Genomic DNA, 12622 nt, shown 5'->3' on the forward strand with positions numbered 1-12622 from the left:
TAGAAACTTAATCAGTAATTAATCTAATTAATAATAATAAAAGTAATTGCGTGAAAAAAACTTATGATACATAATACTGTCATTGTTTATTTTATGCAAGAAATAACAGTCAGAAGCATTAGTCATCATTTGTCAGTTAGGTATATTTGCTGTGACCATACATTATATATTTTATAATATGTATTAAAAGAAAATTAAGAAAGTTTAGAAAGCCTAAAACAAGGTTTTTTGCAAACTTCTTTTGAGGAAGTGGAAAAAGATATTAACATGAAGTTTTAATATTTTTTTGCCAATTTGAAAACTGATTTCTAGAAAAACACACTCAACAAAAGCTTTATGTAAGAATTATTTATTGCAAATATTCATTATTGCAAAATATTTAAGTTTATCAATAATGTCAACACTATGTGTATAACAATCCTTCTCTATGTTCAAAATACTTATTATCCTCTTTTTCTTCTAATAATGTAATTATTTTTGCTTCTTTTGAAACATTCGAATATTGACAGCGTTGATTTTGCGTGTATGTGCGTGAGAAAGGACATGAATAAAGCCATTTCCACTTGCGCGCTGAATATATCTGTTGCGCAAAACTTAACTGTATATAAAAACTTAAGTTACTTAAGGGGAGATTCTCATGTAAAGAGCCAAAAAGAAGCAGATTTTTCGGAATTTTTTTTCAAGAACGTATTTAGTCAAAGGATTTCAAACTTTAATAGTACATCAATACATGTAAAGAGAATATAAAAATATTTTTTTGGTTAAAAAAAACATATATATAGATATAGGTATGGACGCCGCCTTCAGCGGCTTCGGCGTCGCAGGCGTCAAACGGTGTGCAGTCTAGCATCCGCTGTAATGGTCTGAAACAGAATATTCAACAATATTTATTAATTATAGATCATTACGCATCGTTTGAACCTCATGAAGCAAGAAAAAAAACCAAATTGAAAAGAATGGCGACATTTGAAAAAAAAATGCTGTTTTTTCATTAAAATTTTCATTGTTATTGTGAAATAAACATTATTTACTTTAAAAATTTTTGTTGCTTTTGAGGTTCATACGATGAACAATATAATTGTCTACATGTAGAGCCCCGAAAGAGCCCAATCGGTCTAATATTTTTTTAGTTACCCTGCACACCAGTTTGAAAAAAGTGATTTCGAGAAAAACGCGTTTAAAGTTTTCGGTTATAAAAAGTAATGCTTTTCAATACTTACAGTCCTAATCGGCGATTCCAGGGCCATATAGTAGGCCTTCTGCATCCTCGTATAATTGCTGCTGTTGTAAATTCAGTTCTTTGCGAGCAGTTCGAGCTTCTTTCGAGCTACTGAGGCTTCGTCACTCCTGTTGCTGTATTCGCGCGGCGTCATACGAGTCTGCATACTCCTTACAATGGGTACCGATCTTTAGTTCTAATGTGTCCATAATTTTTAAAACGGCGAAATAGCCTTCGTTGAATAATCCTGCAGCAATATATGCGGCTATTTCCACTGTTCGGATGCCACAATATAAATATTTCGGAGCCAAACGCCAAACACACGAATTGAAGCTCTCGTAAAAATTTCCTGCCTCAGCTATACAAGTACGCGAAGGTATATTACAACAAAAGAAAACCATTAGACGTATACCTGCGAAGCTGTTTGTTATGTACGAGTGTATGAGTGAGGACAGACGAGACGCGTGTCTCCGCTCCGAGCGCTCCCAGCTACCTACTCAACGCGCGGTCGAAAACTCGACTATAACTATACGTAGAGGTCGAATATCGATTTGTAACTTTAGGAACATATTTTCCACATGTATTAGAGTTGATTTAAGCAAAAAAAATTTTTTGACTCGTTACATGAGAATCCCCCCTTAATTCAACGAATTTTTAAAAATTGTTTTAACTATAGATTCTAGACATATTATAGATCTGATAAGTATAAAAAATTTTAGGTTTTGAATTATCTAAATCAGAACCTTCTCTTAAATATCTTATTATTCTAGTCTTACGTAGATTGTCTTCTGCATGAACTTATATCGCTGAGAAGAAATAATCTTTATTAACTCACTTTCACTGTTCTTCTTTCATTTACATTTTAATTCTCACTCATCCGCTATAAACTTTTTATTAACTTTTACAATAATACTCTTCCAACATGGATAAAGATTTTACATTGTTGATTCTATAGCGCTATCACTGGATATAAAATATTGACTTAAATATTCCTTTTATTTTTACAAAAAGTCAGATTTTTTGTACTGTTCACAATACTTTGAATTCAAAGCCATATGAGAGCAGCGCCGAGAACAAGTAAAAGATTACCGAACAAATAAATAATTTAAACAAAGGCTTCTTCGTGGTTTTTATGCACGTATCCCCTCCAGTATTATTTGTATAATCTTAATTATTGCTTATTCATCAGAATATCAAGCTGGAAAGTTTACTTTTATCAATCTCGATAAATAAATCAATTTACTATCGTAACAGATACCGGTCCTCTGCAAGGTTTTTATGTATGTTTTGTTGCCGGATAATGATGAATGGTAATCAGATAACGTACAAGGCGCTTATCCGCTGGATGATCCATCATGATCGACTTATAACATAGCTAATCGATGCCGGAAAACATGTTTTATTGTTATTTAAACAGATTTAATCAGTGATTTGCACGTTGAACTCTATTTTAAATAACATCAAAGCAAATGAGAAACAAGAAGAAAGATAAAAACTTTTATATTACAATATTGCAAAATCCATACAAATCTTGTTAACATTATATATTACAATAATGCACTTATTATAGTAAAGTAACTTATTATAGTAAAACAATGTGTAGAAGTAATAGCATTAAAAAATAACAGCATTTTATCTAAATTAGCTTTAATAATTTAGTTTAATTTTCACACTAATATCAAGAAAAATCTCTGAAATCTCTTTGTGTTTGCCTTTTACTTATTTTTTGACAGAATCTTTCTTATCTCAGATGTTGCGCGCAGATTCCTATGGATTATGATGGATTACCAGTGCAGCGGTCACATTGATATCGTACAATGACACGCAACGAAATGAGTATAAAATACAGTCGAGTTACCGAATTGACATCAAAAAACGCAATGGCTTTCAAAGTAATTGTTCTCCTTGCTTTCCTAGCGGTAGCATTCGCCGGTAAGTCAATTCTTCAATTTATAGATTATATATAACTTATAAACATTAAACAATTAAGTTTCTCAATTGACATTTATATAAAAAGTGATACAATAAATGTTACACAATTTTTAACTCAAAATACTTTAAAAGAATAGAAATATTACACTTATGAATTACAATTTCCTATATCATAAATTAAGTCTCAAAATTTTAATAAAATCTAGAACGTTTCTTTGTTTATCAAATAAAACCTAATCTTTTTTAACCGTTCTAAATAAATTTGTACTAATTATTTCACAGATTCTGAAAAAAGAATAAAATTGAATTCCGCATTATACATTGTTACAAGTTTCCTCGGATTTCTTGTGCCGATTTATTTTTAACACGTTACGATCAATTTTATCACGTATGTTTTCTTATTTATTATTAATTTTATTTTTACAGAGAAACCTTATCTCGGTTTCCGAATGCGGTTTCCAATTAATCCGCAAATAGTAGGAGGTTCCAAAGCGCCACAAGGAGCATATCCGTACATAGTTTCCCTCCAATGGGGACCAACAAAAGAAACCGCATCCCACTTCTGTGCAGGATCAATTCTTAATAGTCAATGGATAATAACTGCAGCACATTGCATTCAGGCAGTTCCTAACTATGGCGTTCTGCTCATCAAAGCTGGAAAGAATAAGCTTAGTGTTGTAGAAAGCACTGAGCAAGCAATAGAAGCGGAGAAGAGCATTCCAAATGAACAATATCAAGGGTGAATACAATATCATATAATAGTTTTAAAAATATTAGAGATACAAACAATACAGCCCATGAATATTTAAGTTTTGTATTATAATATCCATATTATTATTTATATTAGTGTTAGTACAGTAGAATTCAGATGTGGATATCATCTTTCCTTTAACATATAATTTCTGTAGTTTATTGCAGTTATTTTCAAGAAAATTTGAATAACAATTCACATAAATTACAGTGGTGTTGGCCCGTACGATATTGGTATGATCAAGCTTAAGGGTTCATTGAAATTCACAAAGGAAGTACAACCCATTGAATTGCTGAATGCAGAAGACGAACCAACTGGAGATGCAGCTCTGTGCGGATGGGGTTCCACTGAGGACACCTTTCCGGGACTGCCAGATGATCTTCAGCATATTAAATTAATGTTCGTCGACCGCGTCACATGCCACAAAAACGTCGAACGTCTAACAGGATATTCACCTGTTCACGAAACTAATGTCTGCACTGGCCCATTGACCGGTGGAATTTCCGCGTGTAGTGTAAGTATTGCAAACTTTAATTCATTAAATCATGATAATAACTGTTAAGGTGAAAATAATAAAATGTAAATTTTTTAATTTATTTACAGGGTGACTCTGGCGGCCCATTAATAAAACGTTATGGAAACAAACCGGTCCTTGCTGGAGTCGTATCTTGGGGCATTATACCATGTGGTACTGTTGGTGCGCCATCCGTATATGCTAAAGTGTCCAAATTTAATACATGGATTGAAAAGAATGTTGCTAGTAATTAATACTGACTGTATTGACTAGTTATCAATGAATTCTGATGACGAAATATTATATGTTATTCTGTGCAAAACAAACATGCAGTACAAATAAAATAAACATTTTTACTGCGACTTTTATGTTTCTTATTCTAAACCTATCCAAAAGAAAGTAAATGATGTTTTAAAGGAAAAACTTATAATATAGAATATTTTCATTGTTTATTTTACGCAATAAATAAGTCACAAGAATTATCACATATCAGTTTTATGTTAACTATATACTATATATTTCATAATATTAAACGTTAAAGTATAAAATAAATGCTAGTTTGAAATCCAGTAATCAACGCGTAATCCAGTACTCCTCTTCTTCTACAGAATGCAATAATAAACCAGTTAAAAAAAAGAGACATTAGTCATTAATTTTTACATTTAATTTAATTTGCGCGCATATAATTGCTGGATTAAAAATTATGCTTTCTTGCACGCTTCCGTAATTACTTCCACTGCAGCAAGCGCTTCCTTGGCCGTTGGAATGATGTAACGGGCTGGAAGTATAAAACCATATCTTCCAGTATCTCTCAGTTCAATTGTGTATGTATACTTGATCTTGAGAAGAGCCTTCGCCCAGTCATCAGAACCACCAGAGGCTGGATATAATGTTGTAGCACTATTGCCAACAGTATATACACTGCCTCCAATCTTCTTCATGGCTGCCGCTGCTTGACGACCGACCATGTCAAGTTCTGTATAATCAGGTGGCACTCGTTTGTCATATCCCCATGGATATAAAATAAATTGCCCATAGGAATGGAAAGTGAGATAAGCCTGCAAGGCAAATTTTAAAATATGCACTATGAAACATTTCGGAGTTTAACGCAAGTTTAAATTGTGAATTTGGACATCTATTTGGAAGATTAAAGTTAACAATAATGCTGTAGTTTTTTTTGTTGAGATGTTCAGAATTACATATAACGTAACATTTAATTTAAAAAATAATATTGAATTGCTTTATAAATAATGCTTTATAATGCTGCTACATTATAGGTTGATGTATTATCAAAAAGCAAAAAATAAAGTAATTAATTAAATCAAATAAATGATACCGCGCAAATTGAACGTAAAATGTTCATTTGATTTAAATCCAACTGACCTTGAAATTTGCCGAGCTGATATCGAAGAACATTCGAATGGCATCGGTTTCTGGCTCAGAGAACGCTCGGGTACCTGAGAACGTTTCGCGACATACATCCTTGCTTGTTCCCATTCCGCCCCAACGGTAACCGAAGTTTCGATTCAAATCCACACCCGAACAACCGCTATAATCAACTTTCCTTCTATTCTTCCTCCATAGGCGATCGGAGACAAAGGTATGGTGGTATCCATCCGGATTGACAACTGGCAGGATATAATAGTCAACTTCCAAATTTTCACTATTTTCAACCAAATAATCGATGATATAGGTCACAGCCGCGGGTGATATCCATTCCCTAGCATGAATACCACCATCGATCCACAGCGCTGGTGCATTTGGTTTACCATTACTAATCCTTAAAACCTTAACATTAAAACAATAAAACAATATTAAACACTTGAACTTTTTGTCGATTTTGTCGAAACGTAGATATCAAAATCGTAGATGATACCTTTAGAGGACGACCTTCAACAGATTCTCCGATGGTCCTAACGGAACATATGTTAGGGTACGTATCCGCAAGAAAATCTAAGTATTCCAATATATCCTCCAATCGATGATAACTAGTCCATTCCATTCGATGACCTGACAAATATATCTTTATTCAAAGGTTGCATCAATGCCCTCATGCCCCTATTTAGCAACCGCTTCGTAGATTCAGATCGATGTGATATAATGTAATATGATATAATAAAGCGAGTATTTTTTAAAATAATTTTAGCATAGAATACTTCGGTGCTAGCATAATGTAGAGTTGAAGCTATCCTGAATCAACGAAGCGGATTACGCTTGAAAAAGCTCACCCCTAAAATGCCAAGGACCACCTACACCGTATGTACTAGCTACAGGATAACGAAGAGGACGAGGACGTGAATATCTACGTCTGAATCCCTGCCACCAAGCGTAACGAGCTAAAAAATCACTAAAAACCTCACTTCGGTGACAATGCGATCATTATATATCATAGTTGCGAATGTGCTTTATTATTTATTCAACTGCTTAATCCGCGACGCGATAGCAAGTAATTTTTGTAAATTTTCGTGAAAGGATTGTTGCTTTTACTTGATTCGCGTAAATGTAATTTCTAACATGTGGTAACAATTTCTCATATGTGGTTTAATTGAAAACTAAATCTCGTCAAATCTGTGTTACTGGATAACGGAATCGACGTCGAATCGACTGGCTATGCAAACGATCACGGGAAAAACATCGAAATGCTGCAGAAAGCAGGCAGAACGTGTGACGACTACATATTTTATACACACGCGTAGTGTACAAGTAAAGTATAACTGTTAATGTTAATCAGCATTGAAGCGAAACCGGGTTACCAGGTGAAATTCAGTTGAGGCCGACAACCTCGATTGATTCCCAACAGTCTTATGAAGAAATAATTGAAATTATAAGATGTTAATAGTATTAGTTTTTTTAAGAATTTATTTTAATTATTTCGTTTTTTTAATCTTATGTAATTTAGCATAAAATCAATTAAAAATTGCTACTTTTATTAAACTTATTCTTAAATTTATTTCTTTATAATTATTTTTGATATTTTCGTTGGTTTACTTTAATTATATAAGTAGCTAAAGTAAACTATAAAATTTCACAACTTTTATCAGTGTTAAGAAGATAAATTTAATATAATAAATATATTTTTTTCCATTATTAATACCATTGGAAAGCAATTTAAAGAATGAAGAAGAATATACTAAAGCACATAAACGATATAAGCAATTCCATAAGCTGTTAATAAAACTTTATAATAAATATTTATAATAAAAACGTCAAACCTTTACGCCCTTCAAGCTCCTCTTGCTCATCCTGTGAAAGAGGAGGATTCTCCTCATCGATCGCTTGTTGTACATCCTCAATTAGAACTTGATATGTCATTCCACTCCTCTTAAATATTGAATCCACATGCTCCAACATGTAATTCCGAACAAAAATATCAGCGATCGACGCATTGTTCGACCATATTGAGTATGCTACGACCAAAAGAATTCCAAAACTATATCCTTATACGATCTTTGATAAATATCTATTTTAAATTAGAAATAAAAGTACATTTTATGCAGATGTAAAATTGTTACATACAACCGTCTTCGTCGTAACGTTGCACTAATTCTTCGCTATTGTTTTTCGTCTTCCAAATTCTCCATACTTGATCGCCTTCGTAAGTGATTTGTTCTGTGACAGGATCTTTCGATTCCTTGTCATTTGCTTGTTGAGTAATCTGACTGGCATCAGGCGACACAATTTTTGTTTGATGTCCAAGTGTAGCTGCGTCCACGACGACAATGACAATTGCTACTATCGTCAATGTCGCCCATTTCGTACGCTCTTTTCCTGAATGCCGACCGTTCTTCATCGTCACCAACACTGTTTTTAAGATCACAGCACTCACAGCTTTTATAATACGCGCCACGCTCCGTGATCGGATATAACGGGATTACTCGATCGACGCTCCGAAGATTATCGAAGCTGATACGATCGCATATCAAAGTTGACCTCTAAATCAGAGAACCTAATCTTCTAATTTAATCTAATCTATTGTACCACGAATGAGAATTTTATTATTAGAAATTCTAAAATAAAATAAAATCATTCATTTAATAAATTTCTAGTATAAGTTCAATAAACTTATACTGGAACATATACATAAAAAAATAAACATCAAATATTTTTCAACTCATGCTTATTTTCCTTTTAAAGTAATGTATCTGAGATCTCCTTATTTTTTAATTTATTTTGTTCAATTTGTAGCGCCGACGCTGTGCTCGATGACAGCGCATACTACGAGCAGACGCATGGCTTCTGCAAGAAAATGGTCGTACGTCGTTGTTTTACCGTGTACCGCAATCGTGATTACGAGTCAACGCAAAAATATCGTTGCGATCGATTAAATAAAATCGTACCGTGAGATTCTTGCTCCAAAATATCATTCGGGACAAAATCGTAAAATCATGAAGTGCCTGTTTACAATCCTCTCCCTCGTTGTTGCTGTCTCGACCATCCAGGTACCGTTTGCTGCGTGTGCTTAATACAATCGTGTTATATTGTTTTCGGTGATATCTCTTTTTAAGTATAACTTTAAGTATAATAAATTTTTGAGTATCATTAATAGGTAAGTAATTGCTCAACAAAATGGAAATTAGTTTTTGTCATATTTTTCCTATCTTTTTTGTATAAAATCTCGATTTTGCATGCATATCCAAAACATATAAGAAATGCAAATTACATGAACTCGATCAATTTATCATTTTCATTTTTATTAGATTGTATAGCATCTTGACAAACTTTTTTATTAAAATTTGACTGAGATAGTGCTATATTATAAGAGACGATAAAAATTGTACCTTGATTGCATGAACACTGAAATTTCAACATTATATTACACTAATTCATCCGTTATTCGTTGATTGAGAATTTATATTAAAAAGAAAAAATAAATAGCTAAATAAGAAGGTATCAGTGCGTCTGACGAATACATCGTCTTTACGAATATATCGTAAGGTTTCCCCGATTGTTACACTTTAATAAGCGCGCGCCAACATGTACAATCATATACGATCTTCTATGAATATATGTCATTTTAAGTTTTGCACTTTGCTACAGTTTTTGACAAGTTAAGATATTTGGTACATGCCATATCTTTTCCTCTCAAATGATCATTGATCTATTTTTACTACAGCAAAATAAACTATTAGGTTGTTGTCGGTATTATTAGATTAGAATAGGCTGCGTATCAATTGCGTAATAACTAAACATTGACACAGAATAAAATTCTATTTTAGGAATTCGAAGTCACGGATGAGGTGTATTTCGATATCATGATAGATAATCATCCAGCTGGAAGGATTGTTATCGGCCTGTTCGGTGAAATAGCGCCGAAGACGGTGAAGAACTTTATCACTCTTGCTACTACTGGCGTAGAAGGAAAAACATATATAGGAACCAGATTTCACAAAGTGATAAAGAAATACTTAATCCAAGGTTACATCCCTTGAATAAAAGTAAAAATTTTTAATAAAGAAGTAAAAATTTTTACTCATTTTGTATTGTACATAATTATGATTGTGCTATGTAATTATACTTTAATTATTGTAGCTGGCGATGTTGAAAAAACCGATGGCTATGGTTCTATTAGTATCTATGGAAAGTACTTCGAAGATGAGACCTTCGAAGTGAAACATACTGTACCATTATTCGTCAGCATGGCGAATATTGGAAGAAACACCAATGGCTGTCAATTTTTCATCACTACCGTAACAGCGCCTTGGTTAGATGGCTTTCATACATCATTCGGGAAGGTAATAAAAAAAATATAAAATTATGGTTAAAAAGATTTATTATATTTATTAATATCTCTCACATTATTTTGTTAAAATATCTTGATATGCCTTTGTTATATTAATATTTTAAATATTTTCTTGTAGGTAGTTAGCGGTGAAGCAATAATCTACAAAATAGAACAGGTCAAAACGGATAATGATAATAATCCACTGATACCTGTAGTTATCTACGATTGCGGTATTCTGCGAACGGTGGAACCGTACATCATATCAGATAAAACTTACGATTACGAGTACTCTAATATTTTCAATACAATCTTATTTATTAGTGTGCATTAGTGTGCTCATTCCTTTCGTAGATAATTGAATTTAATGCATTTAGTGCTATTTATGTGCACATATTTGATTTCTTTGATGCACTATCGCTTTAAGCTATACTCTCTGCGTACATATTTAAGTGAGTAAATAGTGGCATAGTAGTCTGCATTTACATTTCGTTAATGTGTACGTTAATGCGATTTTGAAATATGCATCTTTGCAGTATGTGGGCATGGATAAAAGCAACTTGCGTGCCATTGGGATTCAGCTTACTGATACTCGCATTCTTCCATTATATGATGAAACAATTGGATGTTTAACTATGAACGATCTTAAAATTAAAGACTGATTGAAATAAAAAAAAATATGTTTTAATCTCCTTGTTTGGTCCAGAGATTTGTTTTATTAAATTTATTTTATTAAATCATATTTATTTTTATCATTCTTATGAGAAATAGTATAAATAAAGATATAATTACACATTATATATAACTTCAGAGCTACAGTTTTATTACGTTATCAGCCGATACACGTATCATGGATTATTTCCTCGACAAAGTAAACTAAGGCGCCATCTCTGCAAACATCATGACATTATCATCCAAGAAATACTTTATTTTATAATAAACTTATTTCGTGCTAAATATAAAATTTAAGAAAAAATAATTCATGATATTGCTGACCATCTTAATATCTATTTGTTATTATAATGTCGCAATTACATTCACGGTATTACTTGTTTTCAAATTTACATATGAAAACAATAAAAACCCGTGTTTTTTAATAATATTAAAAAAGATGCAGAGAATTATTTCTAGATGGAATCTCGATCGTTAAACAATAAAACGGAAAGAAGACAATAAGAAAAAGTCTGAATCACATTTGTGTATTCCACCGTGATGACGCACACAGTACCGCGCATGCACACTACGTTCTACAGTACGCGAATACGTTCGGGTATCAGGCCTAGCCTTGGCTAGGCGCCTGGTCTGACGGTGTGACCTGGTCGGCCAACCAGTCAGTCAGTGCCAAACCGGCAAATCGAGCGGTAGGTTGTTAGTCATCGGCGGAAGTCGGCCGGTTGGAATCTAATGTAAAGCAGAATCGAGCGTCGGTCGATGCTCCATCGATTTCGTAGTAGGTGACACGTGGGCGTGCGCTGGAACTGCTGCCATTCATAAAGCCATACCGGATACCTTTGAATGCGATTGAATGTGTCGTGGCTAAAGTGCACCGGTGTAGTGAAGCGGTGGTAATCGTGATGGTTCGTTATTTTCCGGTTGTTGAAATACGCATCCAGAAAGAGAGCGCATGTCGCTCCCTTTGAGACCTTTTGATTGGCCTAAAGACGGTTGGGAGAAAGTCCTTGAAAGGGGATGCTCTGAAACTGCGCGTCAGTGTGCTCGCATAAGGTACGCTCCGCTTTTTGTCACGGCAATTTACTACAGTGGATGTGAATGCTGACGTCGTCAATTCGGAAATAGAATGTTTAGAGGTTTTGGCGCTCCTCTTTCTTGATGTTTCTTGATTTTATTGAAATAGATCTTTGATGAAGGGAGAAGAGCGCTTCTGTTAGGCAACGCGTGGAATTTTGAAGTGAAGAGATTTTTGTTTAGATGTATGAATGGATGATATGTTGAAGGAAAAGCACACAACTTAAGTAATCAAGGTTGCATGTTAAATTTGTTGTCATAGTAAATAAAAATACTTTGAATTCAAATTCTCTGATACTATGACACCTATCAACTACTATTAACTCTTTACAATGACCCCTATAATCTTATGACGAATTTAATGAGTGAATTGTTTAATCTGATAAATATATTGCTTAAATCTATATTTGCAAAATATTTCAATATTTGAAAAGCAGTGTAAAATAATAAAAATCATCATCAGATTCAAAGTTACGATATCAATTAAGCATTGTCCAAGATAATTAAGGTAAACGGAAGTGTGAGCATGGGAAGTACATGTAGCAACCAAGGACTATTGTTCGCGATGCTAATTCAAGATACCTCTAGATAAATAGAAATAAATCCGTACAAATAAGCTTTATATGAGAATTCTTTCTTAAATTCACACAATTTGGATTCCTTTTTAATCTAACGTAGTCAGATTTTATGCAGTTTCTTTTTAAGAATAAAGGTAAACAATTTTTTATCCATTATTAAACA

General features: G+C 33.3%; 4 protein-coding genes and 1 long non-coding RNA gene across 17 annotated transcripts in view; 3 read left to right on the forward strand and 2 right to left on the reverse strand.

Annotated features, from left to right (window-relative positions):
* Positions 1 to 752: 752 nt before the first annotated feature.
* On the reverse strand, positions 753 to 1855 carry LOC105279442. Its single transcript, XR_893935.3, has 2 exons — positions 1221 to 1855; positions 753 to 863 (listed from the first exon to the last, which is right to left on the reverse strand). It is a non-coding gene; the product is annotated as an uncharacterized LOC105279442 (long non-coding RNA).
* Positions 1856 to 3311: 1456 nt separating this feature from the next.
* LOC105279280 (chymotrypsin-2-like) lies at positions 3312 to 5023 on the forward strand. Its single transcript, XM_026971071.1, has 3 exons — positions 3312 to 3890; positions 4101 to 4416; positions 4506 to 5023. Exons 1-3 carry the CDS (start codon positions 3601 to 3603, stop codon positions 4668 to 4670), a joined length of 771 nt encoding a protein of 256 aa, XP_026826872.1. The 5' UTR covers positions 3312 to 3600; the 3' UTR covers positions 4671 to 5023.
* LOC105279281 (carboxypeptidase B) lies at positions 4849 to 8315 on the reverse strand. Its single transcript, XM_011338942.3, has 5 exons — positions 7933 to 8315; positions 7629 to 7823; positions 6293 to 6426; positions 5800 to 6204; positions 4849 to 5474 (listed from the first exon to the last, which is right to left on the reverse strand). Exons 1-5 carry the CDS (start codon positions 8204 to 8206, stop codon positions 5118 to 5120), a joined length of 1365 nt encoding a protein of 454 aa, XP_011337244.1. The 5' UTR covers positions 8207 to 8315; the 3' UTR covers positions 4849 to 5117.
* A 426-nt stretch (positions 8316 to 8741) lies between these two features.
* On the forward strand, positions 8742 to 10830 carry LOC105279279 (peptidyl-prolyl cis-trans isomerase A2). The gene is made up of 5 exons (XM_011338939.2): positions 8742 to 8855; positions 9633 to 9831; positions 9946 to 10148; positions 10275 to 10423; positions 10672 to 10830. The coding sequence occupies exons 1-5, from the start codon at positions 8802 to 8804 to the stop codon at positions 10766 to 10768; spliced, it is 702 nt and encodes a 233-aa protein (XP_011337241.1). The 5' UTR covers positions 8742 to 8801; the 3' UTR covers positions 10769 to 10830.
* A 573-nt stretch (positions 10831 to 11403) lies between these two features.
* The window catches only part of LOC105279274 (piezo-type mechanosensitive ion channel component), a 29571-nt gene continuing 28352 nt past the window's right edge, over positions 11404 to 12622 (forward strand). For 9 of the 13 annotated variants that reach the window (XM_026971486.1, XM_026971490.1, XM_026971494.1 and 6 more), the window contains exon 1: positions 11405 to 11860. The gene's annotated coding sequence lies outside the window, so the exon portion shown is untranslated. Of the gene's footprint in view, positions 11861 to 12622 lie in introns of all 13 variants that reach the window. The other 4 variants (XM_026971498.1, XM_026971496.1, XM_026971497.1 and 1 more) reach the window with 2 other exon arrangements.

Source organism: Ooceraea biroi, chromosome 7 (assembly GCF_003672135.1).
Source record: "Ooceraea biroi isolate clonal line C1 chromosome 7, Obir_v5.4, whole genome shotgun sequence".
Classification (NCBI taxonomy): Eukaryota; Metazoa; Arthropoda; class Insecta; order Hymenoptera; family Formicidae; genus Ooceraea; species Ooceraea biroi.

Excerpts from the sequence above, each read along its gene's own strand:
- LOC105279281 (XM_011338942.3), bottom strand. The coding sequence starts at position 8,206 with ATGAAGAACGGTCGGCATTCAGGAAAAGAGCGTACGAAATGGGCGACA. Across the intron at positions 6,427-7,628 it reads GGAGCTTGAAGGGCGTAAAG|GTCATCGAATGGAATGGACT; the intron begins GTTTGACGTTTT and ends TATATTTGTCAG. Across the intron at positions 6,205-6,292 it reads TTGAAGGTCGTCCTCTAAAG|GTTTTAAGGATTAGTAATGG; the intron begins GTATCATCTACG and ends TTTAATGTTAAG.
- LOC105279279 (XM_011338939.2), top strand. The coding sequence starts at position 8,802 with ATGAAGTGCCTGTTTACAATCCTCTCCCTCGTTGTTGCTGTCTCGACC. Across the intron at positions 10,149-10,274 it reads TTCATACATCATTCGGGAAG|GTAGTTAGCGGTGAAGCAAT; the intron begins GTAATAAAAAAA and ends ATTTTCTTGTAG. Across the intron at positions 10,424-10,671 it reads GATAAAACTTACGATTACGA|TATGTGGGCATGGATAAAAG; the intron begins GTACTCTAATAT and ends GCATCTTTGCAG.
- LOC105279280 (XM_026971071.1), top strand. The coding sequence starts at position 3,601 with ATGCGGTTTCCAATTAATCCGCAAATAGTAGGAGGTTCCAAAGCGCCA. Across the intron at positions 3,891-4,100 it reads CCAAATGAACAATATCAAGG|CATAAATTACAGTGGTGTTG; the intron begins GTGAATACAATA and ends AATAACAATTCA. Across the intron at positions 4,417-4,505 it reads GTGGAATTTCCGCGTGTAGT|GGTGACTCTGGCGGCCCATT; the intron begins GTAAGTATTGCA and ends ATTTATTTACAG.